At 43.2% G+C, this 21,716-nt stretch overlaps 1 protein-coding gene across 1 annotated transcript in view; it reads right to left on the bottom strand.

The window, feature by feature from the left end:
- Nucleotides 1-21,716, bottom strand: part of HECW1 (HECT, C2 and WW domain containing E3 ubiquitin protein ligase 1) — a 227,039-nt gene that overhangs the window by 60,734 nt on the left and 144,589 nt on the right. Inside the window, exons 13-18 of the mRNA XM_044294350.1 lie at nt 20,217-20,402; nt 15,018-15,152; nt 14,577-14,682; nt 6,832-6,928; nt 5,613-5,696; nt 1,838-1,947 (exon numbers count right to left, since the gene is read on the bottom strand). Coding sequence (XP_044150285.1) covers nt 1,838-1,947; nt 5,613-5,696; nt 6,832-6,928; nt 14,577-14,682; nt 15,018-15,152; nt 20,217-20,402 — 718 coding nt within the window. The remainder of the gene's footprint in view (nt 1-1,837; nt 1,948-5,612; nt 5,697-6,831; nt 6,929-14,576; nt 14,683-15,017; nt 15,153-20,216; nt 20,403-21,716) is intronic.

Here is a 21,716-nt window from a genome sequence, read left to right as displayed (position 1 = left end):
ATGAGCGCAGTGACGTCACCAAAGGTCCTTTTTCTCCCAGGTCATCAAAGAAGAAGACAGAAGAGAAGCCGGGCTGTCCGAACAAGTGGATGAGGCGAGTTAAATAATAAAAAAAAATTTTAACCCCTCCATCCCTATTTTACTAAGCATTTTGCATTAAGAATGCTATTATTTTCCCTTATAACCATGTTATAAGGGAAAATAATAAAGATCGGGTCGGGTCCCCATCCCGATCGTCTCCTAGCAACCATGCGGGAAAATCGCACCGCATCTGCACTTGCTTGCGGATGCTTGCGATTTTCACGGAGCCCCATTCACTTCTATGGTGCGTGAAAAACGCACAATATAGAGCATGCTGCGATTTTTAACGCAACGCACAAGTAATGCGTGAAAATCACCGCTCATGTGCACCGACCCATAGAAATGAATGGGTCCGGATTCAGTGCGGGTGCAATACATTCACCTCACGCATTGCACCCGTGCGGGAAAATCGCCCATGCGAAAGAGGCCTAAGGGAAACCTCTTTCCTCCATGATTTACACTGCAGCTCTGCTTGATCGGCTTAGGTGAAAAGCCACCCAAACTACCCAAGCTACCCAAAACGTTGGTGCACATAGAGCCCATTATTACAAACATAACATGATTATGAACCAAAAGCAACTCTTTAGCACAAAAGACTATTAGCTAACTTGCTGCACATAGCCCTAAAAAGAAGAGCTTGAAGATTTTATTTTTAACTATAATAACTACTCAGAAGCGATCAGTCGTGTTTAAAGCATAGATTCACTTTGCACACTGGCTGATAACCCGCATTACACTCCATTAACAGTTCTGCATGGCTTCTCAGCATTCTCAGCTGGCTCTGTTGCTCAAAGCTTGCACTAGTGATTTGCATTGTGGGAAGTGTAATTTTTATGCCAGTAACTATACAATAATCAAATCCCGCAAAAAATAAGTTAAGCAAAGCAAAGTATTTGCAAAGTTGCTCAACTTCTATATAGACCACATTGCACTAAGTGATTTGCATTGTGGGAGGTGTCATTTTTATACCAGTAACCAGTGTCGGACTGGGGTGCCTGCGGTGCCTGGGGCCCACCTGTAAAATTTATTTTGGGGCCCCACCGTACGGATATGTTCAAATATTACCTACTCACACAGCAGCAAGATGCTACCAGATTATTGAATATGGGGGTCCCTGCAGCAACTTTGAGAAGGTAGTTCCTGGGGTAAAGAGGACATTGGTAGCTTTCCTCTATACCTAGAAGTCATCTCAGCTCTGATCGTGTCTATACTGGTTGAGGTGCTGTACATTGAATATATGTATGTAGTGCAGGAAGTCTACAGTGTTATGTGACACTTGTGCGTAGGGTGGGAGACTAGGGGCCCACCTATCTCAGGGGCCCACCGGGGGATTACCCCTGTGGGCCAGTCCAAGCCTGTAAGTAACTATACAATAATCAAATCCCACAAAAAATAAGTTAAGTAAAGCAATGTATTTGCAAAGTTGCTCAACTTCTATATAGACCACATTGCACTAAGTGATTTGCATTCTGAGAAGTGTCATTTTTATACCAGTTACTATACAATAATGAAATCCCAGAAAAAAATAACTCAAGTTAAGTAAAACAAAGTATTTGCAAAGTTGCTCAACTTTTTATAGAGACTATATTTATATACTGTATAAACTGAAAAAGAGTGTTCAAAGGGCAACGTGGTTTAAAGCAATGTGTCACACCAAGAGTCTCTTAGATGCTTAATTTGGAGGAAACATTTATTTAAAAAAACATTTAAAATACCTTACAAAACAAAGAACATAAGTCGCAGATTAGCGGCCTACCTGGTGAATTCTGCGGGGAGGAACCTGGGGAACAGCGTGGCGAAAAGCTGTATCCAGGATGGAAGGCTGCTTGGAGTGGGATGTATGACATGATGTCTTCTTCAAAAAGACTGCAGGAACAAAACATACAATTTAACTTAGCATAGATTCTCTTTTCGTTGGCATCTTTATGCGAGTTTGGTATGTGGTGATTAATACGTTTTTTCCTAAAATATATAAACCAGACCCATAATCTTCTGATTTCAATGGCTCTACATTATAACTAAATTATATCTTTGGTTATCTGTTCAAAAACTAGATTCTAGGGGCACCCAAGGGGAAGTCTGACCATTCTGATCACAGTCTACCTCGATGTAATTTTCTCACATATGAAAAAAAAGTTTTAAAAACTATTAAAATTTAAAGGGAAAGCACATTAAAATAATGCAGAACAGTTAGTTATATGACTGCTAATTTGGATTTCATAAATGTTTAAAATCCTCCCCTCTTTTCACTCACTAAGGTTCTGCTACACAGATGTGTCATAGGGCTTAACGAGAGTGTGACCATGCCAATGAACGACTCATGGCCTGGAAATGCTGCAGATAATGATATCAATGTTTGCATGGCCGCCTATTTAAACAACCCAACCTCTGTTCATTCCAAGTGAATGCTAACATCAAAGCCCTTAGTAAGACCTAGATAACACTTTTGCACAGCTCAAAATGGTACATTTCCTGATTAAATAGGTTTCCCGAAAGAAAGAGCGCCATAGCCTTCATCTTGATCCCCTAATTAAACAGAAATGATGTCACGCACACCTGCACAGTGTTACATGAGGTGGTCCATGACATAATGTTAGACATTTTCACACATTGTGAATGAGAAAGCAAAAGTAGAACGATCTTGAAAAGATCCTGTGCAGGGAGGTATTAATTAATCTTCATAAGGCCTCCTGCACACCAAAGTTTAATTTTTTTTGTTTACGGGCCGTTTTTTGCGTTCCGTATATGGTCCGTATACGGAGCCATTCATTTCAATGGTTCTGCAAAAAAAAATGAATGTACTCCGTATGCATTCCGTTTCCGTATTTCCATTTTTATGTTCCGTTGAAAGATAGAACATGTCCTATTATTGCCCGAAATTCAGGTTCCGTGGCTCAATTCCAGTCAATGGGCCCGCAAAAAAAAAAAACGGAACACATACGGAATGTACTCCGTATGTCTTCCGTATCCGTTCCGTTTTTTGCTGAACCATCTATTAAAAATGCTATGCCCATCTATTAAAAACGGAACGGAAACACAACGGAAACAAAAAAACGGAACAACGGATCAGTAAAAAAACTGACTGCAAAACACTGAAAAAGGCCTCTTTCACACAACCGTATGGCTTTTTCAGTGTTTTGGGGTCCGTTTTTCACGGATCTATTGTTCCTTTTTTGTGTCCGTTGTGTTTCCGTTTCTGTTCTGTTTTTCCGTATGGCATATACAGTATACAGTAATTACATAGAAAAAATTGGGCTGGGCATAACATTTTCAATAGATGGTTCCACAAAAACGGAACAGATACGGGAGACATACGGATGCATTTCTGTATGTGTTCCATTTTTTTTGCGGACCCTTTGACTTGACTGGAGCCATGGAACGTGATTTGTGGGCAACAATAGGACATGTTCTATCTTTCAAAGGAACGGAAAAACGGAAATACGGAAATGGAATGCATACGGAGTACATTCAGGTTTTTTTTGCGAAACCATTGAAATGAATGGTTCCGTATACGGACCTTATATAGAATGCAAAAAACGGCCTGTAAACGGGAAAAAAAAACTGTTGTGTGAAAGAAGCCAAAGCCATACGGTCGTGGGCAGGAGGCCTGACTCTGCAATCCAGAATCAAAATTCTGTAAAAAATATATTTAAAAAATCCCTGAAATAGTTCATTACACCATATGTCCTCATATTGTACTGTATATAGGTGAATTTACCTTAATATCTGAATATATCTGAAGACAAATGAAAAAAGCAGCTGCATTTCTGCTTCTGAAATTAATAATACATGTGGCCAGCAGGGGGAGCCCAACACTGCAAAAGCAGTGCTGCAAGTAGTACTGGCCCTTGTAGAAAGAGCAGCATGATAAACCTGAAAGCTACCAGGCAGGGAGGAGATGAAGGCTTTGCCTTTGTAATATATTGGGCAACTGCATATTCTCTTGTGAGGATGAGGACAGAGTTGCAGTGCAGGATCGGAGTGGGTGTAGAAAGGTAAGGTTAGTGTTTTTATTACTTTACCAGGCTTCCAGCATTTTGGTAAATAAAATAAAAAACTAAACCCAATCAAACCCTTTAACCCATTAAACATTAGTTCGGGGATGCAAAGAACATAAAGCAAACAGTCGAAGAAGCATGATGCTTGGAAGAACAATTTTGTATGATCAACCCTATTAAACCAGGCATACAACCTGGTAGGTTTGATCATGCTGATAAAAATGATACCCTTAGTGGCCCCATTACTGAGAAAACTGTATATGCAAATGACCTAACTGTTGAACCGAGGGGCTGGCCAGAGCCCTTGAAGCACCAGTTTGTTCCACCCCCTTCAGTACCTCCCCCTTCCCCTGGATTGACAGGGCTATTGTTCTATTGCCTGCTGCTTTCCTAGCTCTGAGATGGCCAAGACCTATATTATCCTAACTGTGCTGTTTCTTCTCATCTCGGCGTTTTCTCAGTGTTCAATCCCCTGGATTGACAGGACTTCTTCGTTTTCTGGTGCCTGCTGCTCTCCTAGCGCAAAGACCGCCAAGACCTGTATTCTCCTGCCTGTGCTGTATCTTCTGGTCTCGGCACTGGCTCAGTGTTTCTCCTGCTGTACTGCAAGCAGCGCAGATTCAAACTGAGCAAGCACTGAGGCCTGTCATCTTGTGCCTGCGCTGTATCTTCAGTCTCAGGAGACACAGCGCAGGCACAAGATGACAGGCCTCAGTGCTTGCTCAGTTTGAATCTGCGCTGCTTGGAGTACAGCAGGAGAAACACTAAGCCAGTGCCGAGACCAGAAGATACAGCACAGGCAGGAGAATACAGGTATTGGCGGTCTTTGCGCTAGGAGAGCAGCAGGCACCATAAAACTAGTCCTGTCAATCCAGGGGAAGGGGGGAGGAAGTGAAGCTGAAAGTAGTTAGGAAACTGGTGCTCCAAGGGCTCTGGCCAGCCCTTTATTGCTCCAGTTAGGTCATCTGTATACAAATAAAAATGCTTTCTCAGTAATAGGGCCACAGAGTCATAAGGGTATTGTTTTTTTTATCATTATGATCAACTCAATCAGGCTGTATGCCCGATTTTAATAGGGTTGATCATGCTGACAGATGCTGTTTAAAGGGGTTTTCCCATCTCAGACAATGGGGGCATATCGCTAGGATATGCCCCCATTGTCTAAAAGATGTGGGTCCCACCTCTGGGACCCGCACCTACAACAGGAACGGATCCCTGAAAGTTGTGGAGGGTGCACTGCACATGCACAGCCACCCTCCATTAATTTCTATGGGGCCGCCAAAAATAGCCGAGCGCTGGCTCCCATTCCGTTCTATGGGGAGAGCGCTGGGTGGTGGCTGGTACTAGTGAAATCTGGGGTCCTCCAGCCACCACCTACCTCGCTTTTTTCTCAATATAGGTAGGATCCGTGCCTAGAGATATGCCCCCATTGTCTCATATGGGAATACCCCTTTAAGATTGACTATAACTGTAAAATGTTCTAAGAGAGACATAGATTTTCAGGTAGGTCTGCCATTTCTTGACTTGCTGTACCTTAGAAGGATAACTAAATCAGCATCACAAGACAGTTTCTCAAGACCATGAGTGCCCTCTGTTCGAATGTAATGAATCTTCTCCCTGTAACATGAGAGGATAAATCATAAATATTAAAGCACTGGGAAAATTGGAAATCTGAAGACTTAGGGATATTGAAAATCGCTGTTCCCAGACGCTCTCCATCCAACCTGACTGAGCTTGAGCTATTTTGCAAAGAAGAATGGGCAAAAATGTCAGCCTTGATATGTGCAAAGATGGTAGAGACATACCGCAAAAGACTTGCAACTATAATTGCAGTGAAAGGTGGTCCTACAAAGTATTGGCTCAGGGGGGATGAATACAAATGGACGCCACACTTTCCAGATCGCTGTTTCCTCGTTATTGCGATTATTGCTCGTTCGCCACCTAGAGCATTTACACTGCCAATAACTGGCAGGTTTCTGATTAGATGAGGACATGTGACGGGAACTAAGAATAATCTTTCTGTCAGGCAGATTTGCCTGATCCATGTAGAGCAAACAATTTATTGCCATTACATGTAATGATCATTTCAAATTCAAATGATAATCGCTCCATCTAATAGGCTCTACATCCTTTGATAAACTGAAAGATCTAACATATTGGGGGAGATTTATCAAAAGTGGTGTAAAGGAAAACTGCCCATAGAAACCTATCAGACTCCACCTTTTAGTTTTGAGTTCTTCTTTGGAAAATGAAAGGTGCAATCTGATTGGTTGCTATGGACAAGTATGCAAGTATTTCTTTACATCAGTTTTGATAAATATCATGTGTATATCATGCCATTCACAGTCACACTGCGTACCAATTAATCCTGAGGATAGTGGCCCAGATTTACTAATGTGTCTGCTCCAAAAATCTGTCTAAAAAGGTGGAACAAATTGACACAATTTGGCGCATCTAAGTTTCCTACACTTTTGTTCCCTGCAACTGCTCAACAAGGGGGCGAGACTTAGCAGAAAGTGAGCAGAGCTTTGCGGGAAGGGGGCAAGGCCTAAGATGCTCCATTTAGCACCAAAATTTAAGCACTATCAAAGTAAGCCAACCAATAGTTGGTATAGATTCAGAGAAAGTGTCTGTCTCTGCCCCACATTATTCATCCAGCCTGAGGCCCTGTGATAAATCTGGTACAGGTCTAGACTCCATTATTAGGATTAGTAAATCTGGGTCAGTGTGTTTTACATAATGGGACAAGTACCTGAGTGCATGATTTCTTGCTAAACTTGTCTGACGTTCTTGAAGCATCTCAAAAATATTTGGCTGTCTCAGAAATGCAACAATCTTGTCATTATACGCTGAAAAAAAGAAAATGTTTTCTCTTTACAATGAATGCATCACAAAAATCTGAACTTGGTTTAAAAAAAGTATTATTTAAAGGGGTTATCCTATACAATATCAGACCTCACAGAGCGGTCCACCCGCAGTGGTGATCATACTTACCTGGTCCCAGCTGCTGGGTTCGATCTGTTTCGCTCCCCAGATGGCTTTTCTTCTCCATGGTGTGCTGATATAAACATCCAGATGATGGGAGAAGGGAGTTGTTCATGTGACGCAAGAGAAGCGCGGGTCATCGCCCTTGCCCCCCGTCAACAGGTTGTTCATATCAGGGGAGCAGGTTGCTCACATCAGGTAAGTATGATCACCACTGCAGGTCAGGCACTATGTGAGGTCTGATATAATGATGATAACCCCTTTAAATATAGTTCTATTAGCCAGATATAAGTATTGCAATGGCTGCTGTCTTCTAAAATCTTTTACAGTAACTTAAAATCTTGAGGGTAACCCTAAATGACACAGCATGAACAGGAGGATATTGGTTAATATTTGTCTTTTAATGTTATCACTAGAGATGAGCGAATCAAAGTTGACGAAGTGGAATGAAATCCGAATTTCAGGAAAAATTTGATTCACACCGTATTCTGTGGTGCAGTTACATTGTTCTACAGCTTTTTTGGGGGTGTATAAGTATAAAAAAAGTACATCTTATTTGCCGTTCTGCGGTGCAGTTACTTTGTACTACAGATTTTTTTGGGGAGTATAAGTGTGAAAAAAGGTATGTCTTATTTGCCGTTCTGCGGTGCAGTTACATTGTTCTACAGCTTTTTTTGGTGTGTATAAGTGTAAAAAAAAGGTACGTATTGTTTGCTGTTCTGCAGTGCAGTTACATTGTACTACAGCCTTTTTGGGGTGTATACAGTAAGGGTAAAAAAAGGACATCTTATTTGGCATTCTGCGGTGCCGTTACTTTGTACTACAGCTTTTTTTGGGGTGTATAAGTGTAAAAAAAAAGTACACCTTATTTGCCGTTCTGCGGTGCAGTTACTTTGTACTGCACACTTTTTTTGGGGTGTTGTAAAGGTATAAAAAGTATGTCTTATGTGCCGTTCTGCAGTGCAGTTACATTGTTCTACAGCCTTTTTTGAGGGTGTATAAGTGTAAAAAAGTACATCTTATTTGCGTTCTGCAATGCAGTTACATTGTACTACAGCCTTTTTGGGGTGTATTAGTGGAAAAAACAAGTACGTTTTATTTGCGCCTCTGTGGTCAAGTTACATTGTTCCACAGCTTTTTTTGGGAGTGTATTAATTTCCTTTTAATTTAATTATTTTATCTAACAGCATGTAAGACAGATAAGTGACTGGCACTTCAAAGGGAACGGGCAGTGGCCAAAATGTTTGTTGCAGGCAGCAGCAGAAGGGGGGGGGGGGGAGATGGCAGCAGAAGTCACAGCGAGAGGCCTGAGCTCCCGGTGTCATCTAGCAGTCGTGTCTTGACCAGCAACCCAGAGGTGCTTGAATGGTTGACTCGGTCTTCGAGTTTGTTGCAAGTGACATCTGACACTGGAGAAGAGATCTGCCGCTTCCTCCGGTAGGCGGGCAAGTAGTGATGATGAGAGTCGCGTGGGAGCTGATGTTGCGAGCTGTCAGGCTCCTGTCCCTGAGACCATTGATAGGGACATCAGTGACGTGCAGACAGTAGTGGATGATAATGAAGCTGATCGCACTTGGGAGCCGGGTGAAGAAGGAGCTTCATCATTATCAGGAGAAAAGGGTGGCACCTTGCGCATGAGGCATCGGCTGAGCCAGTAAGGTGGTAGCGTGGCCGTGAGTCAGCAGGGTGGCAGCAGTGGGAGGTCGGGAGCCAAACGTTGACTACCTGCCCAGGAAGTAGCGGTGCAGGGGTTCATGGAGGCAGTGGTAGCAGGCAGTCAGTACAGAGTGTTGGGGGGAAAATGTCATACTTTGCGGTGTGGCAATTTTTTGTTAGGCCGCCGAACATGACCATTTGCCGAACTTGTGGGCAGAAGGTGAAGCGTGGGCAGGGTGCCAATGTTGGCACCACCGCACTGCGTTAACAAATGCAGTGTCACCATAAGGTGGTTTGAGAGAACCGTGGCTCCGATGTGGTGGTCCAGCCTGCCGCAGCAACCACTGCATCACCCAGTGGCACACACCCGGATTCAGGCATTCAATGCTCCACCACCTCAGCCAAAGGGAGCTGTCTGTCCTTCCCATCATCTGCTGGTCCTGATGCTCCTGCTCCTCCTACTCCTCGTCATTTATTCCGTCAGCAATCGATCACCAAAGCGATTACCAAGAGACAGCAGTATACATGCACTCATCCAACAGCGCAGAAGCTGAACATGCTCCTGGCCAAGTTGCTGGTGCTGCAGTCCCTTCCTTTCCAAGTGGTGGACTCTGCATCTTTCAGAGAACTGATGGCTTGTGCCGAGCTGTGGTAGAGAGTCCCAAGCCATCATTTTTTGGTCAAAAAGGCAGTACCAACCCTGCACACATATGTAGAACAGAAGGTGGGCCAGTCCTTGAGCCTGTCGGTGTCTGCCAAAGTGCACGGCAGCGCAGATGTGTGGAGCTGTAACTACGGTCAAGGACAATATATATCCTTTACGGCCCACTGGGTAAATATGGTTCCTGACCAGCCACACCAGCAACTTGGCCAGGTGATGCTGCTTCCACCTCCACATTGTCACACCGTTGGTCCTGTGACAATGTCCGCCTCTGCCTCCTCATATTACACTGTGTCTTCAGCCTCCACTGCAGGGACAATTCACAGTGCCCCACCAGCATACCACATGTGCAGGGCACGGCAGTGTCACCCTGTTCTGCACCTAGTTTGCCTGGGCGAACGGAGTCACACAGGGGAGGAACTGCTCCGAGTCCTTCATCAAGAAATCGAATCCTGTCTTTCTCCTCGACATCTCAAAATCGGAACCATGGTAACCGACAACGAGAAGAACATGGTGTCGGCTTTGCGTCAAGGAGGACTGAGCCATGCGCCCTGCATGGTGCATGTGTTCAAAATGGTTGTAAAGCGGTTCCGGAAGTCTTCCGCCCATCTGCAAGACATCTTGAAAATGGCCAGGAAACTTTACATGCACTTCAGCCACTCGTACACCGCAAAGCATACCCTCCTTGAGCTGCAGATGCAGAACAGCATCCCCCAAACATAGGCAACGTTTCTACCCCGTGAAATTCCACCCTCTATATGTTGGACCGATTGTATGAACAGAGAAAGGCCAATAACGATTTCTTGATGATACAGGCGGACAGAGGTACTCCCCTGTGTAACTTCGATGTTATCCAGTGGCAGCTCATGCGTGACACCTGCCGTTTGCTCGGGCCCTTTGAGGAGGCCACTTTATTTGTCAGTTGCCAGGACTACAGGATGAACAACGTCATTCCACTGATTCATGTCCTGGAACAGATGCTACTAAATCTGTCTGGCCAGGGGACAGGAGACGTGGCGACTACATGCCACGGCCACATGAGCCCTGTGGGGGCTCAACTAAAAGAGGAGGAGGACATTCGAGCACAAGCAATGTGTAGAGAAATGGGTGGTTTTTCTACACAGGGAATAGGAGAGGAGGAGCAGGAGCAGCCAGAGGAGCTACAAGGAGATGAGAAAGAGGAGGCAGAGGACCCAGACACACCGTGGCAGTATGCAGTGGAGATGGAGGCAGGAAGTCCCTCCGAGTCACTTGTGCAAATTGCCCGATACATGCTTATTTGCTTGCGTAGTGACAGCTGAATTGTCACCATTCGCCAGAGGGATGACTACTGGCTCTCCACCATGTTAGACCCTCCTATGTAGTCAGTTGGCCGCTGCCTATGTGCACCATCGCCCATCCTTGTGTAGGTCTGCCTGGGGGGGGCCTCTGCACTCATGTTTCAGTGCCATGGCTGCTGGGGGAAGGGGAAGGAGCAGTACCAGTGGTGCTGCTGCCACCTCACCACTATGTCATTGGGCCACTTTGTGGACTTCTTATGCTGTTCCCACCCTCCCCACTTCATGACTGGGGCACTATTTTGCCTTTTTGGCCTGGTTGACATCATCATTTATTTGACCTTTCTTCTGATCTGTCAGAAGTAAGGAAATATGAGAGGCACAACCGATCCTGTCTTTGTAGCAGCTGTAAGGCCTGTATGATATGGTCCCATCAGAATTGGCTTGGGTACAAAACACAGAAGACATGCAAATATTCCATTCACGTTTTGGATCCACTCCTTTTTTTTTTTGGCATTAGCAATACTGATGGATTACTGACCAACTGCTGACCCAGTGAAGGCGGATGCTCAACAGACAGCATCCATTTTTTGGGGGTTATTGTTCTGACGGATCAGAGAAAGGACAAAAAAATCAGTAACGACAACACAAACTTGCTGCTGCCACCTCCCCACTCTGTCACTGGGCCACTCTGTGGTCTCCTCATGCTGCTGCCACATCACCACTCTGTGGTCTCCTCATGCTGCTGCCACCTCACAACTCTGTGGTCTCCTCATGCTGCTGCCACCTCACAACTCTGTGGTCTCCTCATGCTGGTGGCATCTCACTACTATGTGGTCTCCTCATGCTGCTACCACTTCACTACTCTGTGGTCTCCTCATGCTGCTGCCACCTCACTACTCTGTGGTCTCCTCCTCATGTTGCTGCTACCTCAACACTATGTCACTGGGCCTCTCTGTGGTATCCTCATGCTGTTGCTGCCACATAACTACTCTGTGGTCTTCTCATGCTGCTGCCACCTCACCACTATGTCACTGGGCCATTCTGTGGTCTCCTCATGCTGCTGCTACATCAATACTTTGTCTCTGGGTTACTCTGTGGTCTCCTCATGCTGCTGCCACATCACCACTCTGTGGTCTCCTCATGCTGCTGCTACCTCAACACTATATCAATGGGCCACTCTGTGGTCTTCTCATGCTGCTGCCGCCACAACATTACTCTGTGGTCTCCTCATGCTGCTGCAACCTCAACACTATGTCACTGGGCCATTCTGTGGTCTCCTCATGCTGCTACCACATCACTTTTCTGTGGTCTCCTCATGCTGCTGCTACCTCAATACTATGTCACTGGGCACTCTATGGTCTCCTCATGCTGCTGCCACCTCCCCACTCTGTCACTGGGCCACTCTGTGGTCTCCTCATGCTGCTGCCACCTCACCACTATGTCATTGGGCCACTTTGTGGACTTCTTATGCTGTTCCCATCCTCCCCACTTCATGACTGGGGCACTATTTTGCCTTTTTGGCCTGGTTGACATCATTTATTTGACCTTTCTTCTGATCTGTCAGAAGTAAGGAAATATGAGAGGCACAACCGATCCTGTCTATGTAGCAGCTGTAAGGCCTGTATGATATGGTCCCATCAGAATTGGCTTGGGTACAAAACACAGAAGACATGCAAATATTCCATTCACGTTTTGGATCCACTCCGGTTTTTTGGGCATTAGCAATACTGATGGATTACTGACCAACTGCTGACCCAGTGAAAGCGGATGCTCAACAGACAGCATCCGTTTTTTGGGGGTTATTGTTCTGACGGATCAGAGAAAGGACCAAATAATCAGTGACGTCAACACAAACTTACTGCTGATACCCTCTCCACTCTGTTGGGGGGCTCTACTTGTATAAGCGTTTAATAGACCAGGTTCTGTAGATAGCTATGTGGAATCAGCTGACAACAGTGTAAAAGGAGTGTGCTTCTTCTTGACTCGTTCACACTTAAGTTAGTTGGTCAGTTTTGGCCCCGTAACTGCCCAAATAAGTGAAATGTGCAGTGATTCTAAGAGTGATGCCTGTCATCTGTGTGTCATACTGACTCACAGTATTGTTTCACTACCGCAGCAGACTCCCTATGCGTGTTACTGCAAGGCACAGTGTTCGTCACCACTTTACAGGCTCTCTGCAGCCAGGAAATAGCTGTTTTTTAAACGCGATTCGCTACAAATAAATTTGGATCGAATCTTTTCTGAAAATTCAGTGAACCGACCGAATTGAATTTTTAAAAAATTCGCTCATCTCTAGTTATCACAATAATGATACTAAAACTGAAAATCAAGGGTGAATTCATTTTCCATCATTGTCACACTTCAAAATCATATTTATAAGGCTCCAAAGGTACAAAGAGCTCCCCAATTAGAGAACCAACCAAACAACAATCCATATCTCAGTTGTTTCGACCCTTGTACAGTAAGTATGACATGGAGGAATAGGTAATTAGGGTCAGAGTTAGGTGTAACTAAACTTTCATATATGTTGTAGTGACACATCAGAGGTTTTGAGGTCTGAGTGCTAAAGCCCCCACAATCAATAAAATGAAGGGGCAGACGTTCTCATCTTAGTGTTCTCATATTTGGCTTTCATTGACACTGCTTGTCTCTCCTGTAAGGGAAGAGCTTGTAGTGTACAAACTCCATATACTGTATATGGATCCACAGAAAGTCTATAAGGCCATCGCCAGTCTGTCTTCTGCAGCAAGCTACACCTCTCTGTATGAGCACTTCTGCCTGGAAATACAGAAAAAACTGCTGGCTGAATCTGGGTGGCAAATCTTGGGGTATGGATCTGGCTCCAATGATGTGATGAATCCAAGGAATAACGTATTGATCCAACACCAGGATAAAAATGACTCCTTTTATTAAATAATCACATCAAAAACTTGTACCACACTGCCTGGTACTACCAATGCATTTCGATCATACAATTGATCAACCATAAGTAAGATCAACTCTAGGATCAAAACTCATTGGAGGTACCTGGCAGTGCAGTACAGACATTTTTTTATGTGATTTTTCAATAAAAGGAGTTGCTTTTATCTTGATGCTGGATCAATACTTTGTTGCTATGAGCACGTCTACCAAAGGTTTGGTTACCATTTAAGGCCTCATGCACACGACCGTTGTGTGCATCCGTGGCCGTTGTGCCGTTTTCCGTTTTTTTTCGCGGACCCATTGACTTTCAATGGGTCCGTGGAAAAATCGGAAAATGCACCGTTTGGCAGCCGCTTCCGTGATCCGTGTTTCCTGGCCGTGAAAAAAATATGACCTGTCCTATTTTTTTCACGGCCAACGGTTCACGGACCCATTCAAGTCAATGGGTCTGTGAAAAAACATGGATGCACACAAGATTGTCATCCGTGTCCGTGATCCGTGTCCGTTTTTCCTATCATTTCAATGGCAAACTTGACTTTGATTTTTTTTTCATTTTTCATGTCCGTGGATCCTCCAAAAATCAAGGAAGACCCACGGACGAAAAAACGGTCACGGATCACGGACCTACGGACCCCGTTTTTGCGGACCTTAAAAAAAAACGGTCGTGTGCATGAGGCCTAAGGCAGATGCTTTCTGAATCATCTGGTTTTCACCTTTGGACTGTGAAGGCTGTCGTTCTGCATAACACCCCCATAAGATAAAATAATAAGTTGGTGACGCTTGGCAGATCAATCTCTCCCTTGTTCTATGATTTAGGCCTCCATTGATGGGGTGCACGTCTGTTGTTTGGCATTGTTGATTTTCCAAGTATGTGCACCCTCAAAAAAGCAGGATGTCAAATTGACTTTATCCCAGAGTTCAGCAGAATAAAATGGTCTAAAGTCTACCCGTTTTGTCAGCTGAAATTTTTAGTATATGCATATTTCGACTTACCTAAGGGTACTGTTTCCTGCTGATGCTGACTTCTTATTGCAGACACCAAACTGTTGCCTGGTCTTGCTAACAGTGATGCCCCTCTGTTTCTGGAAACCTCTGATGCCTAGCAGAACACATACATGCAAATAAAAAAATGCAAGAGTTTGCAATCAAATACAGTACAGCCTGCAGCAGAACTGTAGGTGCAAAGTGATTGAGTTGTAGGAGCTTGTAATTTTTGACCTGTGGGTAGTGTTTTTTGGAAGCAGTGGGAACTGCCTATATATCCATTTATGGTTTCCTAATAATCCTTGGCATATGTTAAAAACATACTAGTGAATATACCAAACCATTAGCATTATATTAAAATGATGCCCAGTGTCTCATCACAGCTAGAGAACAATGCTAAACACTATCCAACAATGTTATTTGCATTATGGAAAGTTCTGAAGGAATTACCTCTCCTGCGCTGTAACTCCTAAGCCTCTGAAGATGCTGCCTATGAGTCAAATGATTTGGAAGTCGGCCATTTTGAAGAGGTATTCGTGGATCAATAAATGTTGTTGCTCGACTGTTATGATCTACAAAGAAAGACTGGAAAAAATACATAAGCATGTTAACAGATGCAGTAGCAGGAGAAAGAGGAGAAAGAAGGAAGAAGTAAAGGTAAAAAGAGAGGGATCAAGACAGAGAGAATGCTGTTGAGAGAGTAAGACAAAGGTGAGGAGTGAGGAGAGCAAGAGGGAAATGACAGGAGGGACAGAGACAGAGGGAGAAACAAATTAGATATAGAGGAAGGTGGGAAAAATGGAGGAGATATAGATGTGGGAAGGGATAGAGCAGGACCATCTCAAGATTTCCAAAGGCCCATAATAAATCATGCAAGAAGCAACTTTCAAAGTAGTCTAAAGCTCTGATGAACACCGCTGTGTATCCTTGGTATAGCTAATAAACAAAACCTATGTAGTCTGATCCTACTGTCATACTCTTCCATCTGCCCCCCACTGCTTGCTAGTAAAAGACAGACAAAGTAGCAAGAAGTGGAAGACAGGTGGAAGAGTATATGACTGCTGAATCAGATTACATACAGGTGAAACTCGAAAAATTTGAATATCATGCAAAGTTCATTTATTTCAGTAATGCAACTTAAAAGGTGAAACTAACATATGAGATAGACTCATTACATGCAAAGCGAGATATTTCAAGCCTTTATTTGTTATAATTTGGATGATTTTGGCTTATAGCTTATGAAACCCCAAAGTCACAATTTTGAGGTACCCTTTGCTCAGGGGGTATGGTGGGTTAATTAGCTGACTAGCGTGTGACACTTTGAGCCTAGAATACTAAACCTAGAAAATTCTAATTTTAAGCTGCATTAATGAATTTCCTTTTAATTAGCATTACTGAAATAAATGGACTTTTGCATGATATTCTAATTTTTTGAGTTTCACCTGTAGAGTTAGACTGGCAGCATTCAGTTCTGTCTCTCAGGAGTACATGCACAATTCTTCCAAAGCTGAACATAGGATTATCGGCAGTTAGATGGCTGAGTCTCTCTCTATCAGATCCAAACCACTTTCCAAGTCAACTAAAGGGTGGCACATTCATAATATTTACTACAGTTGCCACAGTGGGGTGTCGATCCTCGAATGGGTAGCTAATCAGTGGTAAAAGCGTGGTGGGCACTGCAGCAATAAATCCTTTCCACTAGCAGTAAGGCCAGATGCTATAGAGTAGTGATTGCACTTGCACCAGTCCTTTAAATTGGTTCTCAACAGTATGTATACTATGTATGTCTTTCTCTCTCTCTCAGAGGATGGTGGTAGTTTGTTGGGATGCGAGGATGAGGATTCTTTGCAGCAGGTCTCACTTCTGCATAGATGTAGATACTTCCTCCCTATTAGGCCTTTTCCACACAAGTGTATAGAAATTGTCCGGAATACCCATGGATTCCGGATGATATGCCCTCCAGATGGTTATCATTATTGCTTCAGTAATTCATATACACTCACCTAAAGAATTATATAGGAACACCATACTAATACGGTGTTGGACCCCCTTTTGCCTTCAGAACTGCCTTAATTCTACAAGGCATTGATTCAACAAGGTGCTGATAGCATTCTTTAGAAATGTTGGCCCATATTGATAGGATAGCATCTTGCAGTTGATGGAGATTTGAGGGATGCACATCCAGGGCACGAAGCTCCCGTTCCACCACATCCCAAAGATGCTCTATTGGGTTGAGATCTGGTGACTGTGGGGGCCATTTTAGTACAGTGAACTCATTGTCATGTTCAAGAAACCAATTTGAAATGATTCAAGCTTTGTGACATGGTGCATTATCCTGCTGGAAGTAGCCATCAGAGGATGGGTACATGGTGGTCATGAAGGGATGGACATGGTCAGAAACAATGCTCAGGTAGCCCGTGGCATTTAAACGATGGCCAATTGGCACTAAGGGGCCTAAAGTGTGCCCAGAAAACATCCCCCACACCATTACACCACCACCACCAGCCTGCACAGTGGTAACAAAGAATGATGGATACATGTTCACATTCTGTTTACGCCAAATTCGGACTCTACCATTTGAATGTCTCAACAGAAATCGAGACTCATCAGACCAGGCAACATTTTTCCAGTCTTCAACAGTCCAATTTTGGTGAGCTCGTGCAAATTGTAGCCTCTTTTTCCTATTTGTAGTGGAGATGAGTGGTACCCGGTGGGGTCTTCTGCTGTTGTAGCCCATCCGCCTCAAGGTTGTGCGTGTTGTGGCTTCACAAATGCTTTGCTGCATACCTCGGTAGTAACAAGTGGTTATTTCAGTCAACGCTGCTCTTCTATCAGTTTGAATCAGTCGGCCCATTCTCCTGTGACCTCTAGCATCAACAAGGCATTTTCGCCCACAGGACTGACGCATAATGGATGTTTTTCCCTTTTCACACCATTCTTTGTAAACCCTAGAAATGGTTGTGCGTGAAAATCCCAGTAACTGAGCAGATTGTGAAATACTCAGACCAGCCCGTCTGGCACCAACAACCATGCCACGCTCAAAATTGCTTAAATCACCTTTCTTTCCCATTCTGACATTCAGTTTGGAGTTCAAGAGATTGTCTTGACCAAGACCACAACCCTACATGCATTGAAGCAACTGCCATGTGATTGGTTGACTAGATAACCGCATTAATGAGAAATAGAACAGGTGTTCCTAATAATTCTTTAGGTGAGTGTACAGTCGTGGCCAAAAGTTTTGAGAATTACATAAATATTGGAAATTGGAAAAGTTGCTGCTTAAGTTTTTATAATAGCAATTTGCATATACTCCAGAATGTTATGAAGAGTGATCAGATGAATTGCATAGACCTTCTTTGCCATGAAAATTAACTTAATCCCAAAATAACCTTTCCACTGCATTTCATTGCTATCATTAAAGGACCTGCCGAGATCATTTCAGTAATCGTCTTGTTAACTCAGGTGAGAATGTTGACGAGCACAAGGCTGGAGATCATTATGTCAGGCTGATTGGGTTAAAATGGCAGACTTGACCTGTTAAAAGGAAGCTGATGCTTGAAATCATTGTTCTTCTATTGTTAACCATGGTGACCAGCAAAGAAACACGTGCAGCCATCATTCCGTTGCATAAAAATGGCTTCACAGGCAAGGATATTGTGGCTACTAATATTGCTCCTCAATCAACAATTTATAGGATCATCAAGAACTTCAAGGAAAGAGGTTCAATTCTTGTTAAGAAGGCTTCAGGGTGTCCAAGAAAGTCCAGCAAGCGCCAGGATCGTCTCCTAAAGAGGATTCAGCAGCGGGATCGGAGTGCCACCAGTGCAGAGCTTGCTCAGGAATGGCAGCAGGCAGGTGTGAGCGCATCTGCACGCACAGTGAGGCGAAGACTTTTGGAAGATGGCCTGGTGTCAAGAAGGGCAGCAAAGAAGCCACTTCTCTCCAAAAAAAACATCAGGAACAGATTGATATTCTGCAGAAAGTTTGCTGAATGGACTGCTAAGGACTGGGGCAAAGTCTTATTCTCCGATAAAGCCTCTTTCCGATTGTTTGGGGCATCAGGAAAAAGTCTTGTCCGGAGAAGAAAAGGTGAGCGCTACCATCAGTCCTGTGTCATGCCAACAGTAAAGCATCCTGAGACCATTCATGTGTGGGGTTGCTTCTCATCCAAGGGAATGGGCTCACTCACAATTTTGCCCAAAAACACAGCCATGAATAAAGAATGGTACCAAAACACCCTCCAACAGCAACTTCTTCCAACAATCCAACAACTGTTTGGTGAAGAACAATGCATTTTCCAGCACGATGGAGCACTGTGCTATAAGGCAAAAGTGATAACTAAGTGGCTCGGGGAACAAAATGTTGACATTTTGGGTCCATGGCCTGGAAACTCCCCAGATCTTAATCCCATTGAGAACTTGTGGTCAATCCTCAAGAGGCGGGTAGACAAACAAAAACCCACTAATTCTGACAAACTCCAAGAAGTGATTATGAAAGAATGGGTTGCTATCAGTCAGTAATTGGCCCAGAAGTTGATTGAGAGCATGCCCAGTCGAATTGCAGAGATCCTGAAAAAGAAGGGCCAACACTGCAAATACTGACTCTTTGCATAAATGTCATGTAATTGTCGATAAAAGCCTTTGAAACGTATGAAGTGCGTGTAATTATATTTCACTACATCACAGAAACAACTGAAACAAAGATCTAAAAGCAGTTTAGCAGCAAACTTTGTGAAAACTAATGTTTTTGTCATTCTCAAAACTTTTGGCCACGAGATGTAGATTTACATGCGCATTACTTCCTTCCTGCATTCTTGATGCATTCCCATAGACTATAATGTGCGTATTTTGAAGCAAATACACACGAAACTATGACATGCTGCGGATTTCAAATACAGGCGGAAATCATATACCCATGTGAATATCCCTATTTATTAACAACAAAAAAATCACTCACCTCATCCACTTCCATGCGCAGGGGCAGTCGTTCCTATCTTGACTCTGAAGGAACTGCGCGCTCCCAGCTTCGTGTGGTGAAATTGTCATGCTATGCGCAGGTCCTTCGACAGGTCCTTCACAATTAAGAACGGAGCGATTGACTCTATGTGTGCAAGTGGATGAAGTGAGTGATTTTTTTTAACCCCTTTTTTAATGGGTGTGCACTCCTGTCTAAGCGGCTGTTAAAAACGGTCCCATTGATATCAATGGGCTCCGTCTAGCAGTGAAAACGGCCAAAGATAGGACATGTCCTATTTTTTGGTGGCCGTTATTCACTGGCCTTTAAAAAAATGGCCATGTGAATAGCCTCATAGACTTTCATTGAAGCGGAAAATGGCCGTGTGACGGCCGTTACTTAAAAGTTACTATATTAACTTTGTTTGTGTGTATATAGTCAAATGGTGTTCCCATTTCAGCTTTAGGATTGCAAACATCACATAGAAAAAGTACATTAACAATGGACATTAACCTATTAAGTAGCCAGTTAACCTTTTGCAGTAGCCCACTGAGGTACTGCAACTGGCGCGAGAAAAAGTTTAATCATGGAGACACAGAGATCTGCATAGGAGCTGTAAACACAAAATGATCAGTATTTTGAATCAAGACAATTAGTAAAGTTGTTTCATTTCATGCTTTTTTTTTCAGATTGTACCTTTCCCTGTTGGTCAGTTTTAATTTCCCAGCCACGGGGCAACTCCAGCCTAGTGTCAGCAAACATGTTGATGAAGTTCACCAAGTCTCTGTTGTGCTGATACCGTTCAAAATTCCTGGCGTCCCTTCGGATTTTCAGAATCATGTGCTTCAAACAGGTGCTGTTAGTGAACACTCTGTAGGCACTCTGAAATGGGGGAAAACATAGATTTTGAGATTAATTGCAGCCCAACGCTTTCATATTGTATTTATAGCAAACTAGAAGAAAGCCCAAACCGTACTGCTAATATGTTGTTGTTTTTTTTTTTTTTTTTACTTTAAAGAGTAACTCCACTTTTTTGAAACTTTTGATATGTCATAGGGACATATCAAATTTGTTGATTGGCGGGGGTCTCAGGGCTGAGACCCCCACTGATCTTTAGAATGATTACTAGAATGATTCTCACTGCTGAGCACTATAGTGAAGACGGTCCCATAGACTTTCTACAAAAGTTGCAAAATCACTCCAGTATGTGGAGAAAACTGGAGTAACTCTTTTTGGCAAAAGTGTTAGGTTTAATGGCTATGTGCACCTTTGGGGGCAATTTCTTTTATTATTCTATTGTACTTATTCTGAGCTACAAATATATTTTTTAATTGTTCTTTATTTAAAATATGGCATCCTTTTTTCTGTACAGAGCTGACATGCTCTAGTAGCACCCTTTTTTTCTTGTCTTTTCTGTCAGACCAGGAGCTGACGGACTCCTTACCTCTGATCTCTGACAATATAGAGACTCATTACAGCTCAGTTCTTATCTTCCTGATAAGAATGTGGATTAAATAAGTGTTTATGACCTTTTAGTAGTTTAGAGATAAGGATTATTAGATGACTGGCACACAGTCAAAGTGAAAGTACCAGTCACGCAGTTAGAAAAACAGTTAACCCTTTGTGACAGAACGGCTCAATATTTTTAATAAAGGCCAATTGAAAAATACATTTTTAGCCAAAAATGAGTAAAATACAATCATAAAAAAATGCATCCGAAGGTGTACATAGCCTTTAAAAATGTATCAAATTTAACAAACAATGGGCAACATCTGATTAATTTGGTTCACAGTACGCCAACACAGAATCCTGCAAAACTGACTTCAAATATCACCCTCATGATAAATTACTCTCCATATTTTTTCTATTCATGTCACGACTCACCTGTAGACCTGCTTCGTGACATTAAGTGGTCATAAAGCTATTAATCATGTGTGAGATATGAGTAATTTATTGTAGGAAAATCTAACTGAAAATTGTTGCTTCTTGAGGTACTGACACCATCTCAAAGCCTGAGTGATATTTTTCCTTCAAGGAAACATGTTTTAAAGTTGGAAAACACACATGTGCTTTATAGAATTCAGGTGCACTAATGAAAACTGGCGTATGAGCACATAAATGTATGTCTGTCCTGCACAGAACGGAGACACTGCTCAAAACCAAGTCTTATATGTCTTGTATATTAACAAAGTGAAG

The sequence above is a fragment of the Bufo gargarizans genome, chromosome 5, assembly GCF_014858855.1.
Source record: "Bufo gargarizans isolate SCDJY-AF-19 chromosome 5, ASM1485885v1, whole genome shotgun sequence".
Taxonomy (NCBI): Eukaryota; Metazoa; Chordata; class Amphibia; order Anura; family Bufonidae; genus Bufo; species Bufo gargarizans.
This window is presented reverse-complemented; position numbering and strand designations above follow the sequence as displayed.